The 13,577-nt window shown below is 39.0% G+C and overlaps 1 protein-coding gene across 1 annotated transcript in view; it reads right to left on the bottom strand.

Annotated features, from left to right (window-relative positions):
• The window catches only part of IQCM (IQ motif containing M), a 246,894-nt gene that overhangs the window by 116,447 nt on the left and 116,870 nt on the right, over positions 1–13,577 (bottom strand). The window contains exon 9 of the mRNA XM_037058235.1: positions 1,315–1,513. Coding sequence (XP_036914130.1) covers positions 1,315–1,513 — 199 coding nt within the window. The remainder of the gene's footprint in view (positions 1–1,314; positions 1,514–13,577) is intronic.

Below are 13,577 nucleotides of genomic sequence, written 5' to 3'. Positions count from 1 at the left end.
CTTTTGTATCCCTTTCACCACTCACTAGAGTTAGTGAAGCCCTTGGCCACGTACAAGTAGCTAGGACATGCTAGCTACTAGGACATGCCTCTCTCCCAGGCTGCCTCCCTTTTTCAGGCCTCTTCTCCGTGTCCCCTGACCGAGGTCAGAATAATGACATGTACTGCTATCTGAAGCCCTCGCTCAGTCGTTCTATATCTGATTGCTTAGCATGAAGATGAAGTACACAGTCTTGGCCATCTGCATCACTGAATCATCTTTCCTTCCAATGCACTCTGTAAAACCTTTGTGGCCATGCCTGGTTGTCAGAGAATTGGTACCTCCTCCTACGAATGCAACCATGGTTCTCTCTATCATCTCCCTGATGTGAGCACACACGAATGGACTGACAGGATCAGAAGGGAGTTTAAACTAGCCTCAGATTTTCACAGGATGTTCCAATGTCCATGGTGAGCTTGATTTAAGAAAGGAATTCACAAGTTTGCGATGATGATTGGATATTATTGTTACCAGAATGCCCTAATGTTTTAAAGTTTCTGGAGCCAGACAGACTTCGGTTTGATCCTCAAATTTTGAGTACATCATTGGCTAGATGTATAACTTCAGATAAGTTACATTACCTCTCTGTGACTTACTTTTTGTAAGAAAAGTTGCAGAAACAAAAGCAATTAAAAAGAGTAAAAGGCCTTTTGTATGTGAACATTACAAGGAAACTAGACTTTGGACTTCGGAAGACACTGAAAAACTGACTGCCATATTTAAAATACAACTGACTGCCATATTTAAAATACAATTAAATAACTACTAAATATAATTATAAAACCAAGAGGAATGGTACCACTCCAGTTCTTGAGTAACAAACCTCATATGGGTTTCTCAAGTGGCCTGGAAGTTCCCCTGTGTTTTATTAATCATCTCTCTGCCACTTTCTATAGAAACTTAATCTCCATGAACACTCACACTCACCATCTAAGTACTCACAGGGAATAAGCAGATGGCAAAAGAGAAACCAAAGCAGTGCAAACATAGGCGCTCTTGGCCCTCGAGTGACAAAAGGGCTAGAGCTCGTCTGGGTTCTGCTGAGGATAAGCCAGGCCTGTTGTTCGGAATCTCCGGTTTAGCACAGCCGTCAGAGTAGATAGTCCTTAACGCTTTGTTAATCCAAACATGGTAGACAGAACTTTATTCAGAAAAACCATACATTGACCAGGTGATTATTCAAAATATGACTTAATGGAACCTACATTAGATATTGTGTTGTAAGTACATTATACTGTAAACACACTGTATTGTAATATTTAACACATGCTTTACCTTGATTACTATTCTCCGGAATCTTCTGCGCTCGAGCCACCCTCTGATATATGCCTGCATGATGGTGATCATTCTAATCACTTTTTTGGTGATTATAAGTTTGTTCCTCTTCCGGAACACTTGGAAAATTTCTATGTGTGGACCAATTCTTTTAACTTTATCGTCCAATTTATCACTTTTAAGTGGACTAGGTTGTACCCTAAAAATCAAATATTAAAATTTGTATTATAGTTAATACGAAAAATAAGCACTTTTGCAAAGTCTTAAATTCATTTCAATGACGAATGTATTCAAATAGGAAATAGATGATCATTTGTACACAGACTTCATAAACATTGCCCAAATATGTCAATAGGGTTCTCCAAAAAAGGGTAAACATACCAGAATGGATATAACATCTTTCAAATTAACCTTCTGAAAAAAAATAAAGTGAGCTTGTGCAACATTGTTCATAACCATTCAAAAGAGAGAAATCATATCTAAGGAACTAAATATTTTCATATGAGAGGGCAAGTTAGTTAAAATAATTTTCCCATCCCAGAAGCCATTTGACTAAAGACTACTTCAACTTCTTTGGCACTAGTGGTCTGCTTACCAATTTTCTGAAAATCAACTTTACTTTCCAAATGTTATCACTTGAGAGGCACAGTAGCGTGTTGGCAGGGTCCTGGACTGCGGAGCCGCAAGAAGTGAGGGATCACCCTGGAGACCGTGACAAGCTCTTCGCCCTGACATAAGTAGGGCCCTTGTCGAGATGATCAACATGTGAGAAAACTGCAGACTTTGTACCATCAACAGACTCTCTGTAACCTTGGTCATCTTGCGTCTGTTTTTTTCCTTTATACATCAGTTGTATTTTAAATATGGCAGTCAGTTTTTCAATGTCTTCCAAAATCCAAAGTCTAGTTTCCTGGTAATGTTCACAGACAAAAGGCCTTTTATTCTTTTTAATTGCTTTTGTTTCTGCAACGTTCACAGCTGAAGTTCCAATGAAATGCCCCAGTGAACTCACACAGCAGAGCTGAGTCTTCCCTGCAAAAGCACTGGGACCTCTGAGTTCCAGACCCACTTCTCTGGATTCCTAGGGTGAATGGCACTGACTCTGTTTCCACATTTTTTTTTCTCTACGTCTGTTCTGGTGTCTGCATTAAGCTGGTTCTTAATGTGTCTTGTTCACATAGCCATTACTTTTGTTCCCTTGGTGACTGAAATGTTGAGAGTCTGATGTTGATTATTTGACTCATCTAGTCCCTTTTGGGTAATAGATAGTATATGACTGAGAATCCCACATCCATCTTTTTCGTTGTCTTTTCTGTTAATTTGCCTTGATGCTTGTGGCATCTTATGAAGTACACTGTATTATATGTTGCTTGAATAACAGTATAACTATAATCATTCAAGAGATAATTTGGGGCCCACTAGAATGGACATCAGCTCCAGACTAGGAGAAGTTCATAACAAGTATTCCTTGGAGATCCTTCTTGACTCCTTGACCTTCCTACTCCCAAACTGCTACAACTGACTAATAAGATTGTTCAGGTGTGGGAAACTGTGCTCCATATTTACATCTGACATAAAGCTAAAGATGGAGAATTGAGGCCATTAGTTCTCTTTGTACTTGTGTGTATACATGAAAAATGTCCCTGCTCCCCTTGCAAACAATGGAAGTTAGCCTCGTACAGCTTTTGTAACTCTAGCTCTTTAGTGTGGCTTCTTCTGTCTCCCATTCTCTCTCTTGAGAAAACTTCTGTAGGTTAATGAATCAAAAATATACCATTTTGTTCTCTGGAGGCATATCTGATTTAAATAGACAAAGCTACCAGAAAAGAAAAAAAAAACAGAAAAGTTTTCTATTTACTTGTATTAAGATTGATATTGAATAGCTTAGAAAAGAGGGGGCTCTGATTTCTAAGGAGATTTTTGCTCGGCGCATATCACAGTTTTATGAGTGAGCCACGATATTCACAGTAGATGAAGTGGAGATGAAGTGGAAATGATTATTTCTGGCTTGCCCAGCATTTCAAAACCTACTATAAAATCTAAAAGATTCCGAATTCATGACTTTTTCTTCTATCTCAAAGAATGAATAAGAGAGGCATTATAGAAATACCCAAATGAGCCAAGTTAATACTCCAAGTTCCATTATTTAACAATGAGCTGTGAAAAACTCTTAAAGTGACAGTGTGGTTGATTGGAAGGTGATGTGTGAGGTGTGCTGCTGAATCCTCGGCCGTGGTCATGAGAGTTCTATTCCCTTCAGTGGCCTAAACAGCACATAGTTCTTAGCCACCTTAACCCAAGTGTGTCTGCTGAACCCAAGGCCCAAAGAAAACCATAATTAATTATCTAGAATTAAGTAAGCATATTAAATGGCGGTTAATAATAATTTTTAATTTAAAATGTGAGAAAATTATCTTTTAGTGAAGAACTATTTATAATTTTTAATTTTTGACTTTTCATGTATGACTTAAAAGGAAACATCTTTAAAATGGTATGGAACAGTTCCAACTAACCCTCAGATCTAGGGGGGAGATCTTAATGACAATTTTAATATAAGTCATAAGTTAACATCATCAAAAATGATTTCATAGAAATTAAAATCATATTAATTTATCTATAAAACAATATAACATAATTAAATATATATAAAATGCCTTTATTGAATTCATTATATGTGTTTATTTACAAAATTATGATATAAATCAATATTTTTTCCTACTATGATATAATTGAAGAATCTAGCCTGGATCTATAATCTATACTAAAGATAATGTATTTAAAGGCAAGCCATTTTACTAGATATGGTGGCTCCTATTAGGGAGCACAAACTCTTTTATGTGACAATGATGACCACTAAGTCCCATAGCCAGCCTGCTTTCTCCTTCCTCCATCGCTTAAGAAACTCTCCCCTATTGGAATGTCACTTCCTGACAAAGAATATTGGGAAAATTGGGGATATTAAAGAAGGGATAGAGAGTGCCTATACCATTATATACAATGTAGGTAAAACCTGGAAGAGGAAAAGAGAATAATTCCTAATTCCCGATCTTAATAGAAGAATTCACAAGGGCAATAAAAATATCTGCCACATAAAGTTATTTTATAAGAATATAACACCAGGCATTTATCAATCTTCTAGACAGAAGTTACTGATGCCTTCATAACCTGTGACTTGGTACAATTGGTAACTCTTGATACAATTTGGTAACCCTAGAATACGGGCATCTTCATGTTTTAATCAACTCCTCTTATTTCTTTTATGTTAATAGCACCAGCCCAATAAAACACCAAGTTAATGACATTGAATGAAAAGCTGCTGAACCCACTTATTTAGTCAAAATTGCGCCTTGGAGTGCGACCTAATCTGAAGGCAGGGCTCACTCGGGAAGCAAGCTCACAACCTGTCCCCCTCGCCCCGCCCCAACGGGTGCTTGGACATGCACACATGACGTCCCAGAGCCGGGGGAGAAAGGCTTCTGTCACCGCACACTGAGCGCACACAGGTAATTCTCTCTAGTGCTCATCTGTAAGAGAATTCAACTTTCAAAGAAACTATATGAATGAAGATATTCTTTATCATTTCAGTAACAATGGGAGAAATTCAGAAATAAATATTCAAGTAAATGCTGTTGTAGTCAATGAATAAATTATTGTGTGGTCATAAAAGCAATACTTACAAAGATGATGCGATTATTTGAGAAAATACTAACAATTTCAAAGTGACATTAAGAATGAAGATATTAAATTATCTTCATCATATGATTCCAGCATTATTTTTTAATGACATAGTAATGTATATAAACAAGGCCAGAGAGAAACATGCTGGGTAATATTAGTGACTGTATTAATGCAGTGCTTCTGAATCAAGGGTGGAGAAGTATTTCCACAGAACTCTTGCCCAGGACCTGACCTCATAATATTCAAATTCATTAAATCTCCCAATAAAATAAAAGCAAATCCCTGATTAAATACTAAGTTGTAAAGAAAAGTTTAGGTGTAAATAAAAATGATTATTGTTTCTTGTTTTCTACTTTGTTCTGATTTTCTGAAATAGACCAATATGCATTGTATAATATAAAAAAAATAGAACAACTACATTCACTAGTAGCAGTTGTTGTAGCCAGCTTTTATTCAACACTTACTTCTGACACACTTTCTCCTTTAATTCTCAAACTAATTTTGTGGATGTTACTAGTCTGATTTTATAAACTGATGCTGCAATAAATTAGGCGCCTCTCCAAGACCATGAAGGTATAATTAGCAGAGTAAGAGTTCAAAGCCCTCCTTGTTCTATGTGTGATAAAATCAGATGGGGATATAATTGTGACTTCAGAAAGGCTGGCATTGGTGGTCCCTGGCCTCAATGATTTGGGTGACTGGTTTGAAGCTTTCACCCTTTTATTGGTTTAAGGGGTGTCTAACCCACACCTGCAGGCTGCATGTGGCCCAGGGTGAGTATGAATGCGGCCCAACACAAAATTGTAAATTTTCTTAAAACCTTTCTTTTGGGCTCCTCCGTTTTTGTTAGTGTTTGTGTATTTGATGTGTGGTCCAAGACAACTCTTCTTCTTCCAGTGTGGCCCAGAGATGCCAAAAGTTTGACCACTCCTGGCAGCAGCCCTTAAAGATACAGCCAGACCGTATGTACTGACTGTCACAGAAATGTCCAGTGGCATGCAGGCTACAAGACTGAGTTCCAAGTAGATGACTGGAGACCCAGTGACCTCCTCTGATTTATAAAATGAGTAGGAGCTACCCGCAGGTTACTTTTATGAATGTAATTTTTAAAAGTATGTTTCCTCACAATGCTGTAACACAATTCTGATATGGAAATTATCATTACTTTAACAGATTCTTAGTCACTAAACAGTAGCTAGAAAACTCTCTTAGAAAATCTTTATGAAGGTAAAAAAGTGATAGACAAAAGTTAGAGGACAGTTTTCACCACACAAGAGACCGCCCCCTTGGTCCTCAACCCCTCTCCTAAAAAAAAGTCACTTTTAGAAAGACAGATTGGGGATGAAGAGCTGAATCTGAGTTTTCCATTTGAAGTTTGTCAACTCTATGATCCTGGTATCAAATCAAATAGTTTTTAGTGAGAAAAGAAATCACTAAGAAAGATGATATGTGAGCAAAGATGCAATAAGTTAATTAGTAAGTTAATCATGTCTGAACATTAGACACTGAGCTTGGCAAACATTTGCACAGGGAATTTCCTTTTAACTGCTAATGCTTATATGATAATATATATTAAACAGTAAATCAGTTTTAGAGTTTGGTGCAGATATTTCTACTAATTAGTTTTGGCTGATACTGAAGTATTTTGTATGCTCCATTTATAAAAGCACTGTTCGCCCATCTGTTCATAGGTTGAAAGTGATTAAAGGATACTTATTTTGGCTGTTGCAAAAGCCAAATACTTTTTAAGCTGCAAATTTGTGGCAAAACCAGTTTAGGTTGCCAAGTTCAGAAATATATTAAAAGAGATTTGTGATGCCGCCTTCCCCCACTGCCTCTTCCAACCTGCGTTATCGAAAGCTTTCCTGATTAGACTAGCATGCCTGCTTTGTCCAAATGCTTTGCAATTTCGTTATAATTTACACGATTGACTGTGATTTGGATCCGCTGCTACCAAGCTGTGTCGAGGGCTTGCGCTTCCTGTGCGTGCAGCCTTGAAGTAGAAACATGTGATGCCCTCCTGCTTTGAATGCCGGATTTGAAAGCAACTTGGGTGACGGGGGAAACAAGCTTGTGTCCTACTTAATCAACTATATGAGCTCTGTTCAGCGTGAAAACAAATTATTACATTCATCATGGGTGATATAGACTTTTACGAATAGGAATGTAGTACGTTTCCACCACTAATATTGTCTCAACATTGTTTAGTACTCTGTTTCCAAATTTTCCCAAGCGAGGGTTTACATGCTAGCAAAACCTGCCCCCTTCAAAACTCAGAGTGGGGATCCTGAGACTTTTCAAAATAAAATGCACTCCTCCTGAGTGGGCGATAACACCACTTTAATGCAGGCAAAGTTTTTCAATAGTTGAAGTATCTGACTGAGATGAGTTCTCTTCTGTGCTTTCCACATTCCTTTCGTATCCTGATCATTCCTCACAAAGCCGGCCGGCTGCCACCCCCCCAAAACCAGGCGCTGTTCCATTTTCTCTGCTCCCGGTTCCACGGCAATCTCTTTAACAGAGCACATTAAAGGGGAGAGGCTGCTTATTCTGCTTAAGGCCATACTCTAAGAGTGTCTGTCTTAAACAGTTTACGGCCTGAAGTGCTCCAACTAGAACCTGTTGAGAAATGCAAATGAAATAAGGGGCCGGGGGGACTTCTTCTCCCTGTCCCCACACCTGCTTGTCCTTGGAAGAAATTCTCCCAGCCCGGCGTGTCCCATCTTCAGAGATGTGGGTTTGGTTACGGCTGCTGCTGCGTGGTTTCAGTATCACCATGGCTCTTCCTCAGAAAGAAATAGAGATTTTTAAATGCCAAATTCAGTTCAAAAAACATAATTATTCTCTCCCTCACATATAAACATCTTGGAGGAGCCCTGATCACTATGAATTAAACTGAAATGATCATTTCACATAGTAGAAAAAGCAAAAGCTGAACGGGAATACTAAGTGTGGTCCAATCTAACTGATTCTGACTTTATGGTAGTCTGTGATGCACTTTTAGGGAATTGTTTTTAATACAAACATTTATTGTATTGAGAAATGTTTCTATTTATATTGTACCTACATGTTTTATTCATAGGGCACTGAAAAAAATCACCTTGGAAGACACCTGAAATGAATAGGGCATTTGGGCCAAAGGTATCAGGGGGGCTGATTTTTCTATGGTACAGTGACCTGAGTCATCAACTTTTCACAAGCTTCTACATGAAAAAGGGAACATGATCAGTTCTTTATTCCCCCCCCCACCCCCAACGGTAATTCAATCCTCTTGGACATCCCTTTGCTCCCAACCCAAACATTAGTCTGTGGTGGAGGTGATGGGGCTCCACCCACCACCATCATCTGGCTCCTCTCGGCTCAGACAGACAGAGAAGAAAGGTCAGGGCCTGCTCACAGATGCCTCATCCTTAGAACAGAGCTTTAGGCGGTGAAATAAATTCCCACAGCAATTCAGACGATTCTAAAAACACTGTCCGTTTTTATCCTCAATACTTTATTCCCAGCCACATGTGTGTTTTAGGAGCCATCATTTCTAGGCATCGGGGAGACCTCCAAGCAGGCAGACAGAGAGCCAAGGGCAACCACAGCAGGTCAAACGTCTAAGGGAAAAGCAGGAGATGCAGGCAGACTCCAGAGCCGCCGGCAGCAGGGGGAGATAGGACACGCGGCCCCTTCTCCACGTGCTTCTGCCTCCCCACAATCCCTCCTTGTGAATTTCTTCATGAAAACGTAATTGAAAGTCTGAGATTCTCTGTTCAAGACATCCATTCATCCTTATTTTCCTTGCAGGCAGGATTACTGTAATTTTAAGATGAAACCTATTCTTCTTGTTATTATTATGCTTGATGATCCTTGGACAGTTTTCATGCCTACCCAGGGTCTCCCTCCCCCTTGAACTGGGCCCAGCCCCTCTTCTCACCAGTTACTGATTTCAAGACTTCTTCTTTTCTGTTGCATCCTTCAGGAAACACTGGTGAGATTATGTCCACCCCACACCTGTGAGTGAGGGAGTAGACTCCAAACTTCTCAAAACTTCTCGAGGGTCCCAGCCATCTCTGTTCCAGAGTAGGAGGCAAAAGTCCCCAATTCAGCCTGTGGCCTAAGCCAGTGTGCTTTGACTCAGTTTTACCAGAGAGCGCAGCTATCAGTACCTGGCCCTACTACTGATAACAGTGTTTTTTTCCCTCCAAACAAGCAAGATTGGAAAAGCAGTGCTGAGGTGCTCATCTTTGGTGACTCCGGGCATGTTCAGAATGCTAGACTGTCAACTCAACCATGCAACCACACCGCCACTTGAGTGTAAACTCTCTTGAGCAGAACCCTTGCACGAGACAGTAAGTAGTAGAAGGAAGACACCAAAACTCCACACTTAACAGTGAAGAGGAAGTTCAAAATGCTTGGCAGTCATCATATGGAAGGGGCCAACAGAGTGAAGAGACAGAGGAAAGTAGACATTCTAATGGCCACAGAAATAGTTGTAAGCTGGGAACTCTAGAGAAAACAAAGGATCTGGGCACGGGAGGCACCAAGGACCACAAAATGATAGAAAAGAAATCAACAATGGGGGCAACTACTTGACCTAGACTTATCTACCTTTATTCTCCTCTTAATACCAGTGGAAAGAATCTTGAAGAAGGGTAAATAACACGTGACTTGCAGGTGAGTGTGTGAGTTGGGAGATGGTAGTATTTCCTAGGTAGCAGTTTTATGGTAGCTATTTCCCAAGAGTTGTTCTTATCACAAAATTATGGCACAGCAGTGGGGGGAGGGGGGATCATCACGGAAGTTCACGACAGTTCTCACTATTAACTACATAACCCAAGCATAAAGCAATTAAGTCATCCAATGAATTGACAGAGCTGTGGGGAGAGACTGAACATTGTCAAATATAACTTCCAGCTTGCTACTCGGAGTGTGGTCAGAGGACCAGCAACATCAGCAACACCTAGAATTTATTGGAAATGCAATATCCCAACCCGTATTGATTCCACTTTGCACAAGTGCAATGACCGCTGACAAAGAAAGGATAGGGTAAACCCTGTCAGGAGAGAACGGAAGCTCAAACCAAGGAAAGAAGTGATAAAGTTGAGGTTTGTGTTAGGAGATTTTCTGGGCTCAGACAAATAATTTTTCAGTTTCCTCTGTTGATCTGCTCTTGTTGAGAAACTAGAGGATGAATGGGATATGAGAATACTGGAGAATGGCGAATGAATTCATTTTTCAAAAAAGGAAATAGTATACAAATTGCAAAGAATAGGCCAGTAAGTTTAATACCAGATTCTATTAGCTATCAATTAGATGGAATGTGAAGAATTAAAGAAAATAGTAGGAATATGAAGAATCAAAATAAGTACAAAAAGAATGCTATGTCATCTCAAATATATTTCCTTTGTTTTAATTCAGTTTATGGTTATTATTTTTTTCTTTTACTAGATTGCTATGGCAGAAAATGATTTATGATATTTCTGAATTTCAGAAAGGCAATCTTCAAGTTTCTCATAAAATCTTTGTAAAAATGAAAAAGAAATATAGACTGGTTGGGTGATCTTGGTGACTGGGGATATAGTATCATTATTACCTGAGATAGAAAACATAGGAGAGAAAGACTGGGAGGGAAACACATAAATATTTCAATTTTGAGAGATATTTATGGGATATTCCAGTGATGATACCCAGGAAGCAGTACAGAGTTTGAGATGAGAGCTATAAATGTCTGAAAAGGGAAGAAAATTCATTAGAAGGCAGGGAAAAAAAAGAGATCTAAGAACTGAATTCAGCATTGAACAAATATTTATTCATTTATGTACTCATTAATTCAGTCAGTGTAAGATATTTTATGTTCACTGGTAAGTAAAACAAAACTCTCTGTCCCCATTGAGCATATATCCCAGTAGAAGAGACAGAAAATGTTCACAGTACACAGCATCATTACAGAATATGTTAGAAGACAGTGCATCCCGTGGTAAAAATAATAGTGGTAAGGTGGTTAGGGAGTGCTAGCAGGGGTGGGAGACGCAGTTTGAAAGTGTGTCATGGCAGCCCTGCTGGTGTGGCTCTGTGGACTGAGCGTGGGCCTGCGAACCAAAGGGTTGCTTGTTCAATTCCCAGTCAGGGCACATGCCTGGGTTGCGGGCCAGCTCCCAAGTTGGGGCCATGCCAGAAGCAGCCACACATTGATGTTTCATTCCCTCTCTTTCCCCCTCTTTTTCCCCCTCTCTAAAATTAAAGAAATAAAATCTTTTTAAAAAGTGAGTCATGGCAGATGTGGTTATGGGAAAGGTAGCATGTCAGCTAATATCTGAGCCAAATCCAATGTTGAAATGTGAAAAATTTTCTTCTGAAGTTCTGCATTGATTAGTGTATAGGGCTGTACAAATAATTTCTCTGACCCATGAGTATTAGGTGCCTATCTTACATCATGGTAGCTACCACGTTACTTTACCTCTAGGTTTTTCTCCCCTCTACACTCTAAATTTCCTGAGGACGACTACTTTTCTTTGTAAGCTTTGACAACATAGCATAGATGAAGAGAATAAAGAAGGGGTAGAGGAAAAAAGAAAAAAGGGATGAAAGGAGATCAGAATCTGGGCCCATTCGAATATTTTAGAAGGTCTTGGGTTTGCTGGTTTGGGTTTTGTTGGCACTGCAGTCCTGGGATTCCTCCAGGGTTAGCCCAGGGCTAGTCCTGCCGTCCATGCTGAAAGGTCAGCTGGAGGGTGCGTGTCTGTGTGTGTGGATGGGAAGAGACTTTTCCTTTTGGTAAGAGCAGGAATGAAGTTGGTTACGATTACAAAAATGAAGGCTGAGCTTTCCTTTCCACGCGGAGGAAAGGTGTGTAGTAAGCGGGAGTGAAGCCAGGCAGGGGCGAGCAGAGATTAGAAGGGAATGAAAGGAAAGCACATCTTGGAGACACCACCTGAGTCTGAAGGTCTGAAGAATCGGCGGAGCTGGGATGTTAAACAGACACAAAGCACAGGCGCCCACCCCACTCCACACCCTAGGAATCCCCACTTATGGGAGCAAACGAGTTTAAGTACCATTTTGCCTAAGCTAATTTGAATCACCACTCTAATGAAGACCTCGTAAACCATTTTATACAGAAGTAGTTGAACAGAATTAAGGGGCTTAATCTAAAGAGTGAAAATTGGTAACAAGGGTGGCTTTGGAATCAGGACTAATAGGTTCTGGCTCAAGGGAGATAAGTGCTGAGCTGCACACACAATTATCTGAGAACCAGAGCAGTCAGAATGAAATGGGATGGCACTTGAAGAGGTGCATTACGAATCCATAGAATTTTTAAGTAGACGCTATGTGGGCACTGTGTTAAAGAGGAGATTCACCCTTTGGATAGACAGTTACAATAAAAAAATCTCCAAGTGTTCTAAAACTCCACAGGTCTACAATTCTCCCTAGACAGAACACACAATGAAATAATATTTCACTGTAGAAATATTATCCATTATAAATCTATTTTCAAAAAGTGTTCATGCTAGGAATTGACCCAGAAAAAGAACTGTTTGTAGATATCTAACAATAAATAAGCTAATATTCCTTAAAAGGTAAGAAAATTTCAGAAGAAACCAAAGGAAAGTTATGAGGTGGTGAATTATAAAACTGTTTTTGAGATAAAATAAGAGGGCTTGACCCTTTTCAGAAAAAAATAGTGATGGACAAATACAGTAATTTTAGAGATAGAAAGTACACCTTCAAGTACCTACCTAAACCTCCAGGCTGAAATGGGACCTTCGTAATTAGATACACCAGTAAATCCACTACAGTCCATTATATCAAAAAAGAGAAAATTTAGCATTGCTAGTGCAGTTTCGCCTTCCAGGAACATGTTAGTGAGTCATACCGTGTACCTACTACCTTTTTAGTTCCTGCACACTACAGAGCAGAAAGGAGAAAGTATACAATTATTATTCATCTACACATCTGCATGAACTTCTGGATGATTGGCATCTTAAAGAATTCTTAAAAATAAAAAAGAAGGAATTTGGAGGTTCCAAAAGGGCACATTTTACTTCATAGATGGGATATTTAAATGACAACATCTTTATCATCCAGACTTGAAACAAATGAAATATTTAAAAGGTTAAATGTGGATGACCAGCCTGCGAGCATGTTACCACTAGAAATTTAATATTATGAATCAACAACAGAATGTTTTTTTCTCTATGAGTTGAAGATCCATCAATTGTTGTATTCTACACTTGGAAATCAGTCAGTCATTGAAAAAAGCAATTATGTGCTTTAGAAGTTCAACAAAATAAAAATGTATCACTTAAGTAGTATTATCTGCAAGGGATTAACAGCTAACTGCAGAAAGACATAAAAAATAAGGTTTTATTAAAAGAATAAAGTAGGTCATTTGAAAAAAACCAGAGATATGCAATATAGTTAGAGTTACCAAACAAATTCAAGTGGACCTCAAGGAAAACTATTCATATAAAAAGAAAATCTTTTCAAAAGGAAGTAAAAGTGAATGTCATGGTAATAGTACAGTGGATACCAATGAATATAGCTCCTGGCTCACAATTTTCATTAAGATATTGAAAGTGAACTCAGCATGCATGAATGTA

This window comes from Sturnira hondurensis, unplaced genomic scaffold, assembly GCF_014824575.4.
Source record: "Sturnira hondurensis isolate 20B ecotype Veracruz unplaced genomic scaffold, ASM1482457v3 Scaffold0010128, whole genome shotgun sequence".
NCBI lineage: Eukaryota > Metazoa > Chordata > Mammalia > Chiroptera > Phyllostomidae > Sturnira > Sturnira hondurensis.
The sequence above is the reverse complement of the archived record's forward strand: the minus strand, read 5'-3'. Positions and strand labels throughout refer to the sequence as shown.